This window comes from Podarcis vaucheri, assembly GCF_965113315.1.
Source record: "Podarcis vaucheri genome assembly, chromosome: 9".
NCBI classification, from domain to species: domain Eukaryota; kingdom Metazoa; phylum Chordata; class Lepidosauria; order Squamata; family Lacertidae; genus Podarcis; species Podarcis vaucheri.
In genome coordinates this window covers 36838929-36855091 of record NC_138767.1, presented here as the reverse complement: position 1 = coordinate 36855091, position 16163 = coordinate 36838929, and the positions used below count along the sequence as shown (strand labels likewise).

General features: G+C 41.6%; 1 protein-coding gene across 2 annotated transcripts in view; it reads left to right on the top strand.

Moving 5' to 3' along the window:
* TBC1D9 (TBC1 domain family member 9) overlaps window positions 1–16163 on the top strand; it is a 53611-nt gene that overhangs the window by 23737 nt on the left and 13711 nt on the right. Inside the window, exons 4-11 of one of the 2 annotated variants that reach the window (XM_082237549.1) lie at window positions 1535–1763; window positions 3585–3846; window positions 4822–5029; window positions 7112–7318; window positions 11423–11632; window positions 12723–12873; window positions 14652–14866; window positions 15670–15787. In XM_082237549.1, the coding sequence (XP_082093675.1) occupies window positions 1535–1763; window positions 3585–3846; window positions 4822–5029; window positions 7112–7318; window positions 11423–11632; window positions 12723–12873; window positions 14652–14866; window positions 15670–15787 (1600 nt within the window). The remainder of the gene's footprint in view (window positions 1–1534; window positions 1764–3584; window positions 3847–4821; window positions 5030–7111; window positions 7319–11422; window positions 11633–12722; window positions 12874–14651; window positions 14867–15669; window positions 15788–16163) is intronic. The other variant, XM_082237550.1, reaches the window with a different exon arrangement.

Here is a 16163-nt window from a genome sequence, read left to right as displayed (position 1 = left end):
TCAATTTGCATAGATAAGGGTGAGATCACATAACTATCTTCAGGTTTGGCAAGGGACTTATGCTAGCCACGTGGAATTTCAGATTTTTTATCTTGTAACAGCAGAACACCTCCCCATCAACACATCACTCTTTTTTTCTTTTTAATCTTTTGCAATCAGTTTACCAAAACAGGTTTACCATGCGACTTGGGATGCTATTGTTTGAGAGGGAGTAAGGCCAGGTCCTTTCTTAGCAGAGAATATTTAGTTCGTTTGGTAGTTTAGGAAATCCATATGGCCAAGATCTAATCTCTTTAGATGCCCCATGTAGGTTAGATTTAACAATTAAGGTTTTGTCTTGCAGCACTCTCCTCTTTGTTGCTTTGGTAACTTAGAATAGCAAAGAGTCTTGTGATACCTTAAAGGCTAAAATTGATAACACGGCAACACAGCTGAAATGACAAAAGCTTTTGTTTGTCTTTAATATGCCACCAGAGTTATTGTTTTTGTTGCAACAAACTAGCATGGCCACTCCTCTGGAAATTGTTTTGTTTTTTTTTAATATTTTAAAATTAAGTTTTCCATTTAACAATCCAATCATATCACATTAATTATTCCAAATTATACCAATACATATCATAAAGTCCAAATATTTTGCCAAATGATATATTTTTGTTGGGGGTTCCCATGCTTCGAGTTCAGTAAGGGTCCAGTCATCTCATATTTCTGCTGCTTTTAGTGTTCACCAGTCCCATCTTTCAATCTTCTTGTTGTTATCCTTTTTCTTCTTAATAGCCAGTTGTTTCCACAGGTGAGTTAAAGTAAGCAATATTATGCTTCTGTGTGAACTTTGTAAGGCTCTCCCTTTTTTAAAAAAAAGCTCCTCTGGAAATTGTTAGTGTGATTTATGTTCATCCTGTGGTTTCTGAAGGCAATAGAACAGCCTTTCCCAACCTTGAGCCCCCAGACTTTCTTGGACTGCCATCACCCCTCACCACTGGCCTGATGAGAGGTGTAGTCCAACAACAGCCAGAAAGACTCCAATGGAACATATGGACCAGGGGTGTGGCCTTGCAGAAATTGCTGGACTACAGCAGTGGCAGACTTTGGGCTTTCAAATTTCAGCAGCACCCTGTGCAATGCCAAAATTCAGTGCCCCCCACCTCTTGCTTACTGTTTTACACCATTATTGTAGTATCCTCTCGGCTCAGCGCCCATTGCAGGAAAACTGGTCATGCTTTCCTAAATCCACCTCTAACTTCTGCTCTCATTATCCTTGACCATTAGCCATGCTGGCTGGGCCTATGGGATTTCCAACCCAACAATATCTGAACGGCTATGGATTCCCCAACCCTGATGCAGACTCATCTTGTCATTCTGCTAATTTGACTACAGCCCCACGTCTTTGCAGTATGCCAGTTGGGTTGCGTACTGAAAATGTGTTCTCTTCCTCTCCCCAAACCTTTTCTTTTTTTAAATGCTGGAATTTTGAACTCCATAGCACACACATATTTTGGGAGGAAGCCAAACTGTCCTGTCTGATCTTCTGCTTTAGGGCATCATTGCAGAATTTAACAAAATTAATGGTATCAAGGAGGATGACGACACTGAAAAATTTAAGGAAGCCATAGTGAAATTCCACAAACTGTTTGGGATGCCGGAGGAAGAGAAGCTGGTGAATTACTACTCCTGCAGTTACTGGAAAGGGAAGGTGCCTCGCCAGGGCTGGATGTATCTCAGCATTAACCACCTCTGCTTTTATTCCTTCCTCATGGGACGGGAAGGTATGAATGAGAGACTTCGGTTTCTATTAATCTTTGTGTGTGTGTTTTGAAGTTGGTGGTTTAGAACGATACACATAGTCATTGTTTGTGGACTTGATGTAGTACAGGAACTGGCGACAGCACATGGACCACTAAACTATGTTTTGTCCTTCTAGTTAAAGTTGCCCGTTCATTTTAAGTGTCACTTATGTGGAGATGTGGAACATTCTGGCTTTAGGCTTGGTGTTACGGTGGCAATATATGATGCCCAAGAAGTATGGCGAGGGGGCAAAGTGTCCCTTCCAAAAGCTGACCATGTTGAAGAAAGCCTGCAGTCACATCCTCATGGATGTCAAGCAGAGGGAAAAGTGGCCTGATGGTCTGAAGTGGCTGTGCTTAATCCTTATTTGACTGAGTTTTCATTGCTCAGGTTTAAGAAACAGACACTGGGTGGTGTATTTGTCAAGGAGTGGAAGCAATATATAAGCAGTGATTACAGACAAAAGAGCTAAATCGTATACAATTGAGTTTGTTCATAAACAATTTTAGTTTCTGCCTCAGGGCAGTTGGTGATAACTCAGGCACACACACATTCACTGAACCTTCACCATTTGTGTGGTCACTCTCTATAAGATGTTTACAGCTTTATACTGCAGAGCTATCTGATTAATGGCACCTTGCCTGACGAGCAATCGGCTCATCAACATCCTACTGCCAGGATAATTACAGACATTCTTACTTCCTGAATCCATCATGAGATTCACAGCAGTGGGGAACCTGTGGACTTAACATGTTGTTCGATTCAAAATTCCCAGCCACAGACAGCATGCCCAGTGGTCAGGGATGATGGGAGTTGGGAGTCCATACACACCCGGAGGGCCTCAGGTTCCCCATTCCTGTCCTATAGTGTGTTGTAGTGTTTTTGGCTATAGTGGATTAAGTTACTGCATGGAGCCCTAGTACTAATTTATTGTATGTCTCATATTTGTTTTTCCTATTCCAACACTATGGACTGATTAGAAGGAGGTTTCATTCTAGTGTACATTGTGTGTAGGGACAGCTGGCTGATATGAGAACATAAGCACATATTGCTCTTTCTGTAGTCCGGACAGATGCCCCCAGGAAGCTTGCAAGCAAGGCATGAATGGGATAGCCAGTTCCTGTTGCTTGTGCACAGCAACCTGGCATTCAGTGGTTATAATGCTTTTGTACTTGGTTCCAGTTAACTATATTGACTATTAATTGTAGAGAGCCTGATCTTCTTTGAGCTTGGGCTAGTTCACTTTTATATGGGGTGAAGCACAGCAAGGCTCTTGCTCTCTCCCTCTTATCCTCCCTGGAAGAAGGAATTGCTAAGTTGACTTCCATTTTCAAAGGATCTCAGCCTTAGAATGATGTGTGAACCAACCAAAGCTGGTTAGTTGTACAAGTTAGTCGAACAGTCTTGTTTGTTCACCCATAGCTTGAAGTTGGCTTATTTGCAAACTAAACATTGGTTGTGTAGAATTTTGCTTTTTTAAAAAATGAGATTATTTGAAACTGAAAGTATGCATGGCCGAATTCTTAATTATTGTTGTGTTTCTGACAAAATGGACCCACTAGCACCAAGTGCAGCACTGTACTGAGGCTACAGTCCTAAACACAATTAAAATGGGGGGGGGACACCACTGAAAGTAGTGACACTTACTTCTGCATAAACATGCACTGTAGAGCCCTGAAACAAGATAATGGTAGAAGTGCATAGGGTTGTTAAAACGCTTGCTGTTTTATCACCAGTGGTTTTTGGATTTGAAAATGTTGAAAGGTCTTGTTCTCTGCTTACTCTTGATTTCTTTTCATTAGCCAAGCTAGTCATCCGGTGGGTTGACATCACCCAGCTTGAGAAGAATGCGACTCTGCTTTTACCTGATGTGATCAAAGTTAGCACAAGGTCCAGTCAGCATTTCTTTTCAGTCTTCCTCAACATCAATGAAACTTTTAAGCTAATGGAACAACTTGCCAACATAGCCATGAGACAGCTCTTGGACAATGAAGGCTTTGAGCAAGACAGGTCATTGCCCAGACTTAAAAAGAAGTCCCCCAAAAAAGTATCTGCACTAAAACGGTAGGTTTCAAAGTCACTATATTCACATATATCCCTGTATTTCAAAGCTCTGTATACAATAATAGCCCTGTCGAAATAACAACATTCTGCAATGGACTGTTATAGGCCCTTTGATCTTAGTAGAATGAGGTTAGAATTAAGCATGTAAAGACTGAAGCTGTTTGAAATGGAGACTAGGGACTGGTGCACAAGGTAAGGGCCTTTTTCTACAGTAGCACCCTAACTTTGGAATGCTCTCCCCAGAAAGAGGCATATCAGGTGCTGACACTACAAGCTTTTTTTTACCAGATGAAAACCTTCCAGGTGTTTTAAACACCACCTGAACTTTCTTGAAGCTGGGGAAAGCCCTCCTCACCCAGCAAAGAAAACCAGTGAGCACCTGGAGGAAGAATGGAAGGCTTCATCTTTCATCCAGTGGCTTCTTACATTTCCATGCTGGCCTCTTCCTGTGCATCCAGTATAGAAAAGAAAAGGGCTTGTGGTGGAGAGAAGGAGCAGGCCTTCCATCCAATGGCAGTCCTCTTTGTTTATATGCACAGGAGGCAAAGCTTCATCCTGCATGGAAGTGCATTGACACAATAAATAAGGAGGAGGAGTAGAAGGAATGCAGGGAATGCTCTGTTCTTCCTCCACCAACCTGCAGTCTTGCAACATTTTTTATTAGCCTGCTTTTTACTCATAAGGGTAAATAAAGAGAGCCAGCTGTCCTCTTATAAGTAAAAAGCAGACAAATATTGCAGGCTAGTGATTTTTGTGGTGTAATTTATAAGGCTGTCAGAAAGCATGAATATAAATGAAGCATACAAACATCAGCACTGCTATGACAGATTTCTCCCATAGAATATCATTTCCTGGTGTTTTATTTGTGCTTGTGCAGAATTAATTTACAATGTACATTTATCTAATCTGTTGAAGACATACGCATGCACATTGAATTTTAATATGAACAACGAAACTTTGAACTGCTCACTTCAGGGATCTTGATGCCAGAGCAAAGAGTGAAAGGTACCGTGCTTTGTTCCGGCTTCCGAAGGACGAAAAGTTAGATGGACATACCGATTGTACCCTCTGGACTCCATTTAACAAAATGCACATCTTGGGTCAGATGTTTGTGTCTACAAATTACATCTGTTTCACTAGCAAGGAAGAAAACCTGTGCAGCCTCATCATCCCTCTACGAGAGGTGGGTATCAAGTCTGGCCATTTTTATTATACCATGTAAGTCAAGTTTGGGGCATGGGTGGCGCCGTGGGTTAAACCACAGAGCCTAGGACTTGCCGATCAGAAGGTTGGCGGTTCGAATCCCCACAATGCAGTGAGCTCCCATTGCTCGGTCCTTGCTCCTGCCCACCTAGCAGTTCGAAAGCACGTCAAAGTGCAAGTACACAAATAGGTACCACTCCGGCAGGAAGGTAAACGGCGTTTCCGTGCGCTGCTCTGGTTCACCAGAAGTGGCTTAGTCATGCTGGCCACATGACCCGGAAGCTGTACGCCAGCTCCCTCGGCCAATAAAGCGAGATGAGCGCCACAACCCCAGAGTCGGCCACGACTGGACCTAATGGTCAGGGGTCCCTTTACTTTACCTAAGTCAGGTTCACGGGCTCCTTAGCTTCCAGGGAGCATCTCAGCAATGAACTCCATTGGTTGCTTAGTATAATTTACAACAAACTGACACTGTCTCTGCATTAGGATCCCTCCATTTCTGGTCCTGTTAATATTATTATTATTATTAGTAGTAGTAGTAGTGGTGTAAGTCATACATAAAAAGGACCTGTTGGGAAGTTTGCTGGGAATTGCAAGTGGGGAGAGTGTTGTTGTGTTCAGGTCCTGTTTGTGAACTTCCCATAGACATCTGGCCGGCTACTGTGAGAACAGGATGCTGGACTAGATGGGTCATTGGCCTGATCAAGGGCTACTTTCATGTTCTTAGGAAGGACTATTAAAACACTTTCCCTTTTAATTGGAAATATGCATTGTTAATGTGGCTCTCTTGCATTATGAACAGATCTATAGCTTATATAAAGGAAGTAAGAACCTGGTTGGGAGAAGTATTAAGACAATATCATTTAAGTAACTGAGACATAGCTGCTGATATTTCAATACAATTTAATAGGATATGTTAAATGAAAGGGAGGATGGCAACAAATTACCCTTTCTGCTAATGAAACATTAAAACTCTGTAATAATGCTTGGCCATAGATCATTAAAAAAAAAAACCCTGCAAACTGAAACTAAAGCCTCTGTACATTGAAACTCCTATTATCCTGAAGTGCCTAATGCAATTTTTATTGCTTCTGATAAGCTATCTGGAAGCAGTGGTTTAAAGCTTTTTAAAACTTTTCTTCATGGTCTTCAGAAGGGTCTTTGAGCATACTGTTTTCATTTCTAACTAATGCACTGTTCCTGAAATGAAAATCTCACAACTACACAAACACACACACACAGAGAGAGAGAGAGAGAGAGAGAGAGAGAGAGTGTTACACAGTTAATTGTATATGAGCCAATGTTAAGACTTAGGAGCAGGACCATATCTCAGAAATAGAACCATATTTCACATACAGAAGGTCCTTGGTTCAGTCCCTCCAATCTCTAGTTAAAAGTGTTCAAGCAGCAGATGATAATGAGAGACTGTGTAGAATCATTGCCATTCAGGATAGGCAATATTGGTTTAGAGAGAGAAATTCTCTGACCTGGTATTAGGCAGTTTTCTATATTCCTGGCATTAGCACAGTTTGGGGCAAGAGACTGTCACTAAATGAGACAACCTGTCTCCATACTACTCTTAGATTTCTGCTGCCACCTTGTACCTTGCTTTTGCTCTGGCCAGTTTTGTTCTGAAATGCAGATTTCCTAAATGTCTGAAACATCATCGAATTGCTAAATCGCAGTAGCGCTCTTTTCGAGGGATATTTACTCACTTCTTTGCTGAATACCAAAATGTTATAGCTCTCAGAGTTCCTGGAAGAAAATTGTACCTCTTCCCTTAAGCCCTCATCCTTAGGTGCCTCTGGTAGACCTGCTCAGACTGATAGATCTCATAGATTATTTAGTCTTATATCATAAGACTGTGATCCTTGTGCAGCTCCAGAAGTGTGCAGAAATGGATACATGGAAAGGCCATAAGATATTCAGCTTCACTGCTGTGAGGGTGCCTTAGAAAATGATTAGATAATCCAATTGTATTTAAGATTGTGTCATTGCCAGATGTTGTTGGAATATGACCAATTTGTATGTGTGTATTTTCTTTTGCCCTCCTCTCCCTTAGGTGACTATTGTAGAAAAGGCTGACAGCTCTAGTGTATTACCTAGCCCATTGTCTATTAGCACCAAAAATCGAATGACATTTCTTTTTGCCAATTTAAAAGACAGAGACTTTCTGGTTCAGAGAATTTCTGATTTTCTCCAGCAAACTACTTCCAAAATATACTCTGAAAAAGAGATTTCTGGCAGTTACAACAGCTCAGATGATGAGGTGAGTAGATGTCGTCAATGTCAGGAAGTATTCAGTTAATTTCAGATTAGTAAAATTATATAATTTCAAGTAGCTGCTCCCAAGTAATAAATTCTGTGTAAAGATTCCTTTTTGCAGAACTCCATTGACATTAGGTTGTTTTGATCTTCTTAATAAATTGCTGAGCCAAACATTTAGGTAGGCATATGGTTAAACCCTTTCATGCCCATCTTTCATCTAAGAATGCACATCAACCATTGACTGTTTGGAAATGCTTTCATATCAGTATTTTCCTGGACATGTAAAAATTGCACATTGGGCAGAAGGCTGCTGCTGCATTCTGATAGTGTAGGGTGTAATATTGTGTATCATGTACTTCCCTGAAAATCTTATGTTGGCTTTTAAGAACATGTATGATCAAGGTTTTGTGGGAATGAAAGCTGCTTGGACATAATAAATGCCCTGTGAAAGCATAATGGCACCTCTGATAGCTGCATCCACAAAGCAGTTATGGGGATATCTATGGAAATAAATGCTAGTCCGTATGATAGAGGACGTAGTCTGCACAGAAAAAAGTCTTTACACCATGTTATCTACTTGCCACACAGTTGCCCTGTGACTTGCATGTATCAGAGGTGCCCGTTCACTGCATCAAAAGCCTTTTCCATACCACAAAACTTATAAATGAGTGGTGTCAGGGCTCCTAAAGTTATGCTTTGACTCAGAACCCCTGTTCCCTAATACAAGAGGGTTTGGAGACGAGCTGTGGCTACATTCAAGTAGTGAAAAGAAGATCTTTGCCTATAATTAGAGGCACTATCCTGTTGTTTCACATTTTCTTGAAATCTGAAACAGATATCAGGATTGAGCTCAAATCAACCGGGGTTGAATATTTGTTTCTGCACTTCTCATGTAGTGCTGAAGGGCTATGTCAGCAATATGGGGACAGCCTGTTTTAGCATGTCTTAATATCTTTCCCCCCCCCCTCAAAAAAAGAAGAAAAGACTGCTTAGCTGATCACGTTGGCCCAATTTGGCCAAATCATGAAGCTTCAAGTTCATAGCAGTGGTGGTGGGAGTGGTGGCACTCTAGCTTACGTGGACAGGGCTGGGGGCAGGATGATGGCCTGCTCAGGTTTGTGCAGATGCAACAGTGCAACTAATTTAGCACTCCTGGTGCTACATCTGAACAGCCCCAACCTTACCTAGCCATGCCAAGGTAAGCTGTAGCAAGGCCAGTGGCTCTATGGCTCTGCCTCACCATACTGACCATTAGTGCTTTGCATACTTTGGTTCCCTCAATTATAAGATTGCTTGGGTGTGTGGGAACCAAAAAACACACAGGCCAAATACTTGGGTGCATAACTACAACCTGTGGTTTGGTGTTGCATCGTAAACCACGTCTATGTGTATATTTGAATTAGACAAAGACACAGTCTGGCGCATGGAGACTGAGTAATCTCATCAGCAACTGTTAACTCTGCTTCTCAGAACCTTGGTTTCAAGAAAAACCAAGTATCCTCTAATAAAAGAGGTTATCTGCTTTTAAGGTTAAATGTTGGGAAGGGGAGAGGAAATATTTACCCATATTCAGAAGATATCCTCTTGTCTGGAAAGTTGCCTAATGCTGGTGTCAGCAGAATGCCAGCTATTGACTGCTGAATGTATGCCAACTTGGAAATGAAATACAAGGCAGTAAAAACCCAGCAGAAAGTAGCATGATGGAGTGCACATAAAATTGCAGTAATTAATTATAAAAGTAATTTGTTTATATTACAAATGGATTCTAATGAGCTTGGAGAAATGACCAAATGACCAAGACTGAAGATTTTAAGACATAGTGTCTAGCTTGTCAAATCATAAAATTATGGTCAGATTTTTTTTAAAAAAAAAGTGGCAACAAGCCATTTAAAAGTTCACCTCTTTGAATCAGATGATTTAGTTAACTGTATTTGTCTTTTGACATGTGCTATTTTTGAGCATGACTGATTTAATAATGGCTGGAAGTATAAATACTTTCACAGTCTTGGAAAGGTCAGTAAGCAGTCAATAGTCCCTCAGTTCCTGCTTTCGGCGCAATATGGTCATGGGGCTTCTTTCAGCTGTGGGTCCAAACAACTTGTGATGCCCTAAGCCAGGTTCCCAAAGGGGTAGCCGTGTTAGGTTGTTGCAGCCAAAACAGCAGAATTTTGTGGTACCTTAAAGACTAACACATGTATCATGGTAAAGGCTTTTCCCACAAACTTTGGCAGACAGGGAAAAGCAGCTAAGACAGTGATGATTTGTGTTAACGCTGAAGTGTATGCAAAACAATTACTTAGATATTCATGAAACACTGTTGATAACAGAAGCATCCTGGCATTGATAAATTAATTCAACACCTGTAGTGGGATTAGAACCTCTTATTTCAATTCAAGCCACAGGTGATAGATTGAACATCTTGAAAGTGCTAATTCAGCAGCTTTTACCCTACCCTGAAATTTCCCATTGAAGTTCCATTGTTTGGTTTATGCTATCATAAATGAGCTAGTCTCTAAGATACCACAAGACGGTTTGTTGTTTTCCCCACATTAAACACAATCCTCCAGGCATGGATGGCAGTAGACTTCATGCACAGTAAGCTTTCATCTGGAACTAGGAAGTCAGAGGCGATACATAAGGGCATTGAAAAGCTAGAGACTTCTCTGTCTCTTTAAACACTTTTTTAAAAAGTCATTAAAATCAATTTAACTTAAAACGGCAGTGTTGAAAAGCTGTTCACCATTCTTGCTTGGAGATCTTGTCTCGTTTCTGCTTCCCCTTTATTACCTCCCATACGAATCTGGTTGCAGTTTGGCTTCCATCTTTTATGTTATTAAGGTGATCACTTTCACACTGTCCACAATTGCTAGTAGCACAGAACCATAGTTTACCATTACCTGGATGAGACCCAGCATGCTCCCCTTCCAAGGGATCCTGGGTTATTAAGCTGGCCAATTAAACTAACCAGAGGTTTGTTGCCTTTGATTATTGTTTCATTTTTTAAAACCAGGGTCCCAGGTTCACTCAGACTCATTCTGGCTCATCCACATAGAGCTAAATCACAGATTAGTGCAGCATATGAATACAGCTACTGTCCCAGAGACAGAATCTGACAGACATGCATGGCAGTGCATCCATTGAATTGCCAGACTGCTAACAGGAGGATATGATTACAGGAGGGCCACAAGAGGCCCACTGCAATATTGCTTCCCCCAACAAGCTGAGCATCTCTGATAAGAGAGCTGTTGCACCTTTAGTTTGCCTAGTGCTTTTACCAATTAAGTTTCTGGGAGCTGTTATTTATACAAAGCACCTCTTTAATAATAATAAACCCCGAAGGTGCAAATGTCTTCTGGCAAATCGCTGCTCTGACTTTGTGGACCACAGTATCCTTCAGAACTAGCATAATTTCATTGCTCTTCTAAATCAGCTCTTAGATTGCTCCTAGGTACATATTTTTAATAACCTTGCCAGTGGAAGTTCATAAACATATTATGTTGCTTATTGAAAACCTTCCACTTCCATTCAAATAATGTGGTGCGGCATTGGGGTGTGGGATACTATAGAAAACGTTTAAAAAATATTTTATGGAAGGATTGAATGTTTTACTGGTTGGATGCATTTGTGCTCCTTGGAGCTTGTTTCTGTTGTCCGAATGTCAGTCCTGAAATCCACTGCAGTTCCTTTATGATTTTCACAGGAATCCAGCATTGCAAACAACCATGCTGCAGGCTTCTAATTTGAAGGGGTTCAGGCTTCTGACTCAAGTGCCGTGGGTGGAGGTGGGCCATGCCTTTGAGGCTTCATGGCAGAATGCATTTGGCCAAAGTGGATTGTCTGCTGCAGTGCTGCAGTCTGGCTGCCCTTTCCTTTCCCACCCTCTGTAGTTCCAATTACTCGAGCTCAGCACAAAGGCTGGCAGCGGAGAAGGGTAGGCAGTGTGACAGGAGAAGAGGTGCAGGCCAAACTGCTTCCTGACATGTAGCTATTTAAAAACTCAGAAAGCCCTTGTGTGCATCTGCAATTCGCAACTCGGTGGGTACCACTATCCTAGCACCGTGGAAACAAACTGATCCTTGCCCTTTTCCTTCCCGCACCTGAACAGTTCATAAAATTGTGGGGATTTCCCCCCTCCTCCATTCAGGTATATTCAAGGACAAGCAGCATTCTCTCCTCAAGCCCTCAAAGAAGCCTTAGTTCCGAAGCAGATGGAGAGCGGCAGTTCAACCTGAATGGCAACAGCATCCCAACTGTAACCCAGGCACTAATGACCATGTACCGGAGGCGTTCACCTGAAGAATTCAACCCTAAATTAGTAGGTCACGCCTTCTTCTTCTTCTTCTTTTTAACTCTCATTTGGATTACTGCATTAATTGTTGACAGATGTGAACTATACCTTCTTCATACCAACAGTGGGTGGGAACAGATGCAGGAGTGGGCAGAGCAAGGTGACTCTTACCTTGGCACAGCAGGTTGCACTCCAGCCATGCCAAAGTGTCACAGGTTGCTACACACACCAGTCATCTTCCATCCAGGTAGGCGAAAGGCGTCATAGCAGCTCAACGGCACATTGTACCCAGGCAAAAGCACTCGTGGTGTTTGGGACAGAGTGGGGCCAAAAAGAGATGCCTAAAAGGCTGCATTTGGCCGCTGGGCCTGAGGTTCCTCTCCACTGACTTAGACCTATTAATTTTCCTTATGGATTCTGTTGTCAACAAGGTGGAGGGAGAGATTGATGTTGTCCAGGGGTGAGGAGCCTCAGGCCCAGAGACCAAATGTAGCCTTCCAGGCCTCTCGCTGGCCCTTGGATCTCTCCACAGGTTCCCACACACACACACACCGCAGCAATATTTTCCTTGAGTGTTTTTGCCTGGCTGAAATGTGTCCTTGAACTCTCATTATTCTCCATCCAGGAAAGCAAAAAGGGCTGAGAAATGGATGTGTGTTTGTGTAGGAAACTCGCCTACTACTGTACAAAGGTAATTTGCACTCCTTGCTCTACCCACGCTTGCCACTAGCCATGCCCGCCATGGGTATGTAGCCCACAGAAGTTTTCCCAGAAGGGAATGTGGCTTTTGGGTGGGAAATGTTCCTTGCCTGCATGTAATTTTAGTGTATTTTGAAATCATCATGTCATAATAGTTAGTGCTTGTAGCTTTTTTGCAAATACGTCTGTACATGGGGACGTACATAAATGCTTAGGAGGCGACATCAAGATGAGAAAATGTCATGTTAAAAATGAGTATACTGAGAAAGCTTTGCTGAAAGAGTAGTCTGAACACCACTCCTGATAATAAAATTAAGGATTAAATGACATTTTGGGGGGTGGCTTCTTCTTTTGCATTACAGGATTGTGTTACACAGTGTTTTTAGTTCTGTATATCGTACTCTCCATTATTTTTAAGGCAAAAGAATTTTTGAAAGAACAAGCTTGGAAGATTCATTTCGCAGAATATGGCCAAGGCATCTGTATGTATCGGACTGAGAAAACAAGAGACCTTGTACTGAAAGGTATTCCGGAAAGCATGAGAGGGGAACTCTGGCTACTCCTGTCAGGTGGGTATCAGTAGATAACATTGTTTTATTAATGGTAAGTCAAAGGTTTCCCATATGATCTTTATCCTTCTGTGGAGTTCATTATGTTGGTGCCCTAGTGGACATGTTGGCTGCAGATAAATGGAGATTGACAATTGCAGTCCTAAGTGTGTTTACTTAGAAGAATGTCTCTCTGGAATTTACTTGCTGGTAATTGTGTTTAGGATTGTGGCCTAAATTGGTGAGGTATATTTTACCAACCAGTGAAAATGAAATAAGATATTTGGAAGTTCAACTTCTTGGTGGGAAAGCTGGCTTGCTATTCACTGCAGGAAACTGTTTTCCTTTCGGGTCAATCAATAGTGTCTGCCTGGTAGCCCAAAATAATTTTGCTTCAGAAGAAGGGTACAGCAAAGCATATAAAAGCGTCCTTCACACTTCTCCTCTGTGATGTAGGCATAGGTGTCAAGTTCCACAAGGAATTTAGTTAACAGCAGGCAGGTGGACTAATTTGTACTTCATTAAATTGCTAGGGATTGACGGATACTTTTTTAAATTAGAGAGAAATGAATTTACCAGTTAAATCTGTTCTCCTGGGTTGAGAAAAGGAGCAGTGAGAGCTTTGTCCATGCACCTGAACAGACACTTCCAATGCTCTACCTTTTTTGCTTTATATGCAGCACCAAGACAGAGAGAGACGGAACAATAGAATTCTCAGTTTGTGCAGCCAATCTGGGGTCAACTGAGGATATCTTGCTGAAGTGCCCCCAAATCATGGAGCCAGCAGTGAGACTTATAACTCAAAGCAGGCTTTTTGTGGGCTTACATAATAGGCGTGAGAAACTATTAAGGGGATTGCAAATTTCTTATGACCTATTTATAAGTAGCTTACCACAGAACATAAAACTGCATTCTGCTATCTTATTTGAATGAACATTTCTCTCTCTCTCTCTCTCTCTCTCTCTCTGTGTGTGTGTGTGTGTGTGTGTACACAGAAACACAAACACACTTGTTAGCTTGGCTGTATTTGGGGTTGTATACAGAATATCTTGGATTTCTTACCACTAAGATGTCGAGTTGCAGCTCGGCATCCAAAGAAAAATCAGTCTCACACCATGATAGGTTCCGAAATATGGCTGCTCGTAGGGCTAATGCAGCACAGCTTTTATTGTGTGAAATCAGAAAGATACAAAATACAAGCAAGCAATTTGTTCTCAGCCAGCAGATAAGGACCTTCACACTAGACCGTGCGAGCAACAGGCCATGCTACGTTAGCCAATCATATAGGACAGCACGAGCTGTTCACACGCTGTTCATGCTCCAAGGATGCTTCTAGCTATGAAATCACCCTGCAACAATAAGAACTTTGCTCATGCTCTCATGTACAAGCAATCATTTTCCCACACTAAGACTGCAAAACTTTTCATAGAAGAGGAGGCAGGTGTGTTAACTCACTGTGGTAAACCAAAGGTCTATGACAGTTAACTTGAGCATGGGAGGTTTTGTAAGAATAGGACCTGATTATTGTACTCAGTGGCTGAAATCCAAAGAATCGCTTCAGGCACATTTGAATGGTGAGAGAGTTTTTTTAAAATTATTTTAACGGCAAACCCTTATGCCATATCACAGACTTTTGTGAAAACCTTCTTCACTTCAAAAATGATTTGCCAATTAGCATTGCGGGTGGAGGGGCATGTCCTCCTTGGGCATGCACAACTCACTGTGCAGTTGTTTTGGATCCTGGCATATATCTGTAACCTACTTTCTCTTTTGTCAATTTTGCTCTGTTGCATTTTTAGGAGCTATTAATGAAATGGCCACCCACGCTGGCTATTATGAAGACTTGGTGGAGAAGTCTATGGGGAAATACAATCTCGCCACAGAAGAGATTGAGAGGGATTTGCACCGCTCTCTCCCAGAGCATCCTGCATTCCAGAATGAGATGGGTATTGCTGCTCTGAGAAGAGTACTAACTGCTTATGCATTTAGAAATCCAAACATAGGATACTGCCAGGTAATTCAAACTCATTTCATTTTGAAGAACCCAAATTCCTTATCCCTCTATTTATTGTTGCACACAGAGGCCAAACCTTCCATGCACTTATGGTAAATTTTGATCTAGTAGAGTAGGTTGGAAATTTTAAATCTTCCTGGAATTTAACAAGTGGGACTTGCAGCAAAATGTTGCAATATATGATCCCTTATAACAGGAATTCTCCTTTTCAAGGTCCAGCCAAACAGGGCATTGAACTCTTCTCTTCTCCTTCCACACTTGGTCTTTTCTGGTTTTCATTTCCAACTGACACTGCTGAATATACTCAGATGATCATTGGGCTTGTGTGCATCTGGATGTTTAAGATTTTTTGGGGTGGAGTAGAACTTCTGCAAACCTCAGGGATCCCTTAGCATGCTGATACATCCATCTTGTGGCTACTACAGAACCACCAGCATCCACCACCTGGTTTGCCATTAAAGGGAGTGACTTTGGTTTAAAACTGGTGACTGGTTTAAAACTGCTGTTATGTAGTAACACAGTAGACTACTTCTCCATTTTTAGTCACATACCTTGGACTTTGAAAAGCATGGCTTTTGCCTCTGCACAAATGAGGGAAATGAGGGAGAAAGAGAGAGAGTGTGTGTGTGTGATAACTTGTTGACATTGGCCAGGCTGCATGGTTCAACATCTTCAAAAAATACTTTGTGGAATCACTTGCTACTTTCTGAAACTAGGCCCAAATTAGGGCTGTTGTTGATTGACTCTGTTATCTGGACCATTTAACATCTAGTATATGTACTTTTGAATGTATTTTTTTCTAGGCCATGAATATTGTTACATCGGTACTGCTTTTGTATGCAAAGGAAGAGGAAGCATTCTGGCTGCTTGTGGCTTTGTGTGAGCGCATGCTGCCAGATTACTACAACACGAGAGTTGTTGGTATGTCAAAGGAGACTTGTAAGAGCATAATCACTGGGAATTTCCGACCTAATTCTTAAGCTTCCGGAAAGTGAGGTTTGGTCTACCAATGGGGGAAGGATACTTGAATTCATTGATGCTGAATGACATTTGAGTGGCTGGGCTTCTGCCTTGTGTTTTGGAGAACTGCCTTTTATAACTTGTTTCACATCATGTCCAAACATAGCCATTCCCTGTTTTGTTTCTAGTCTATAAAATATATTTTTGTTTTTAGTCTGCAAAAGTCAAAATCAATAAAGACCTTATGTTATTATGATGATCCAGTTAGAGCAATAGGACCCAGAGTAATGGATTTTTGTAATGTTTGTCAGTTGCATGAAGCAGATTCTTTTCAATA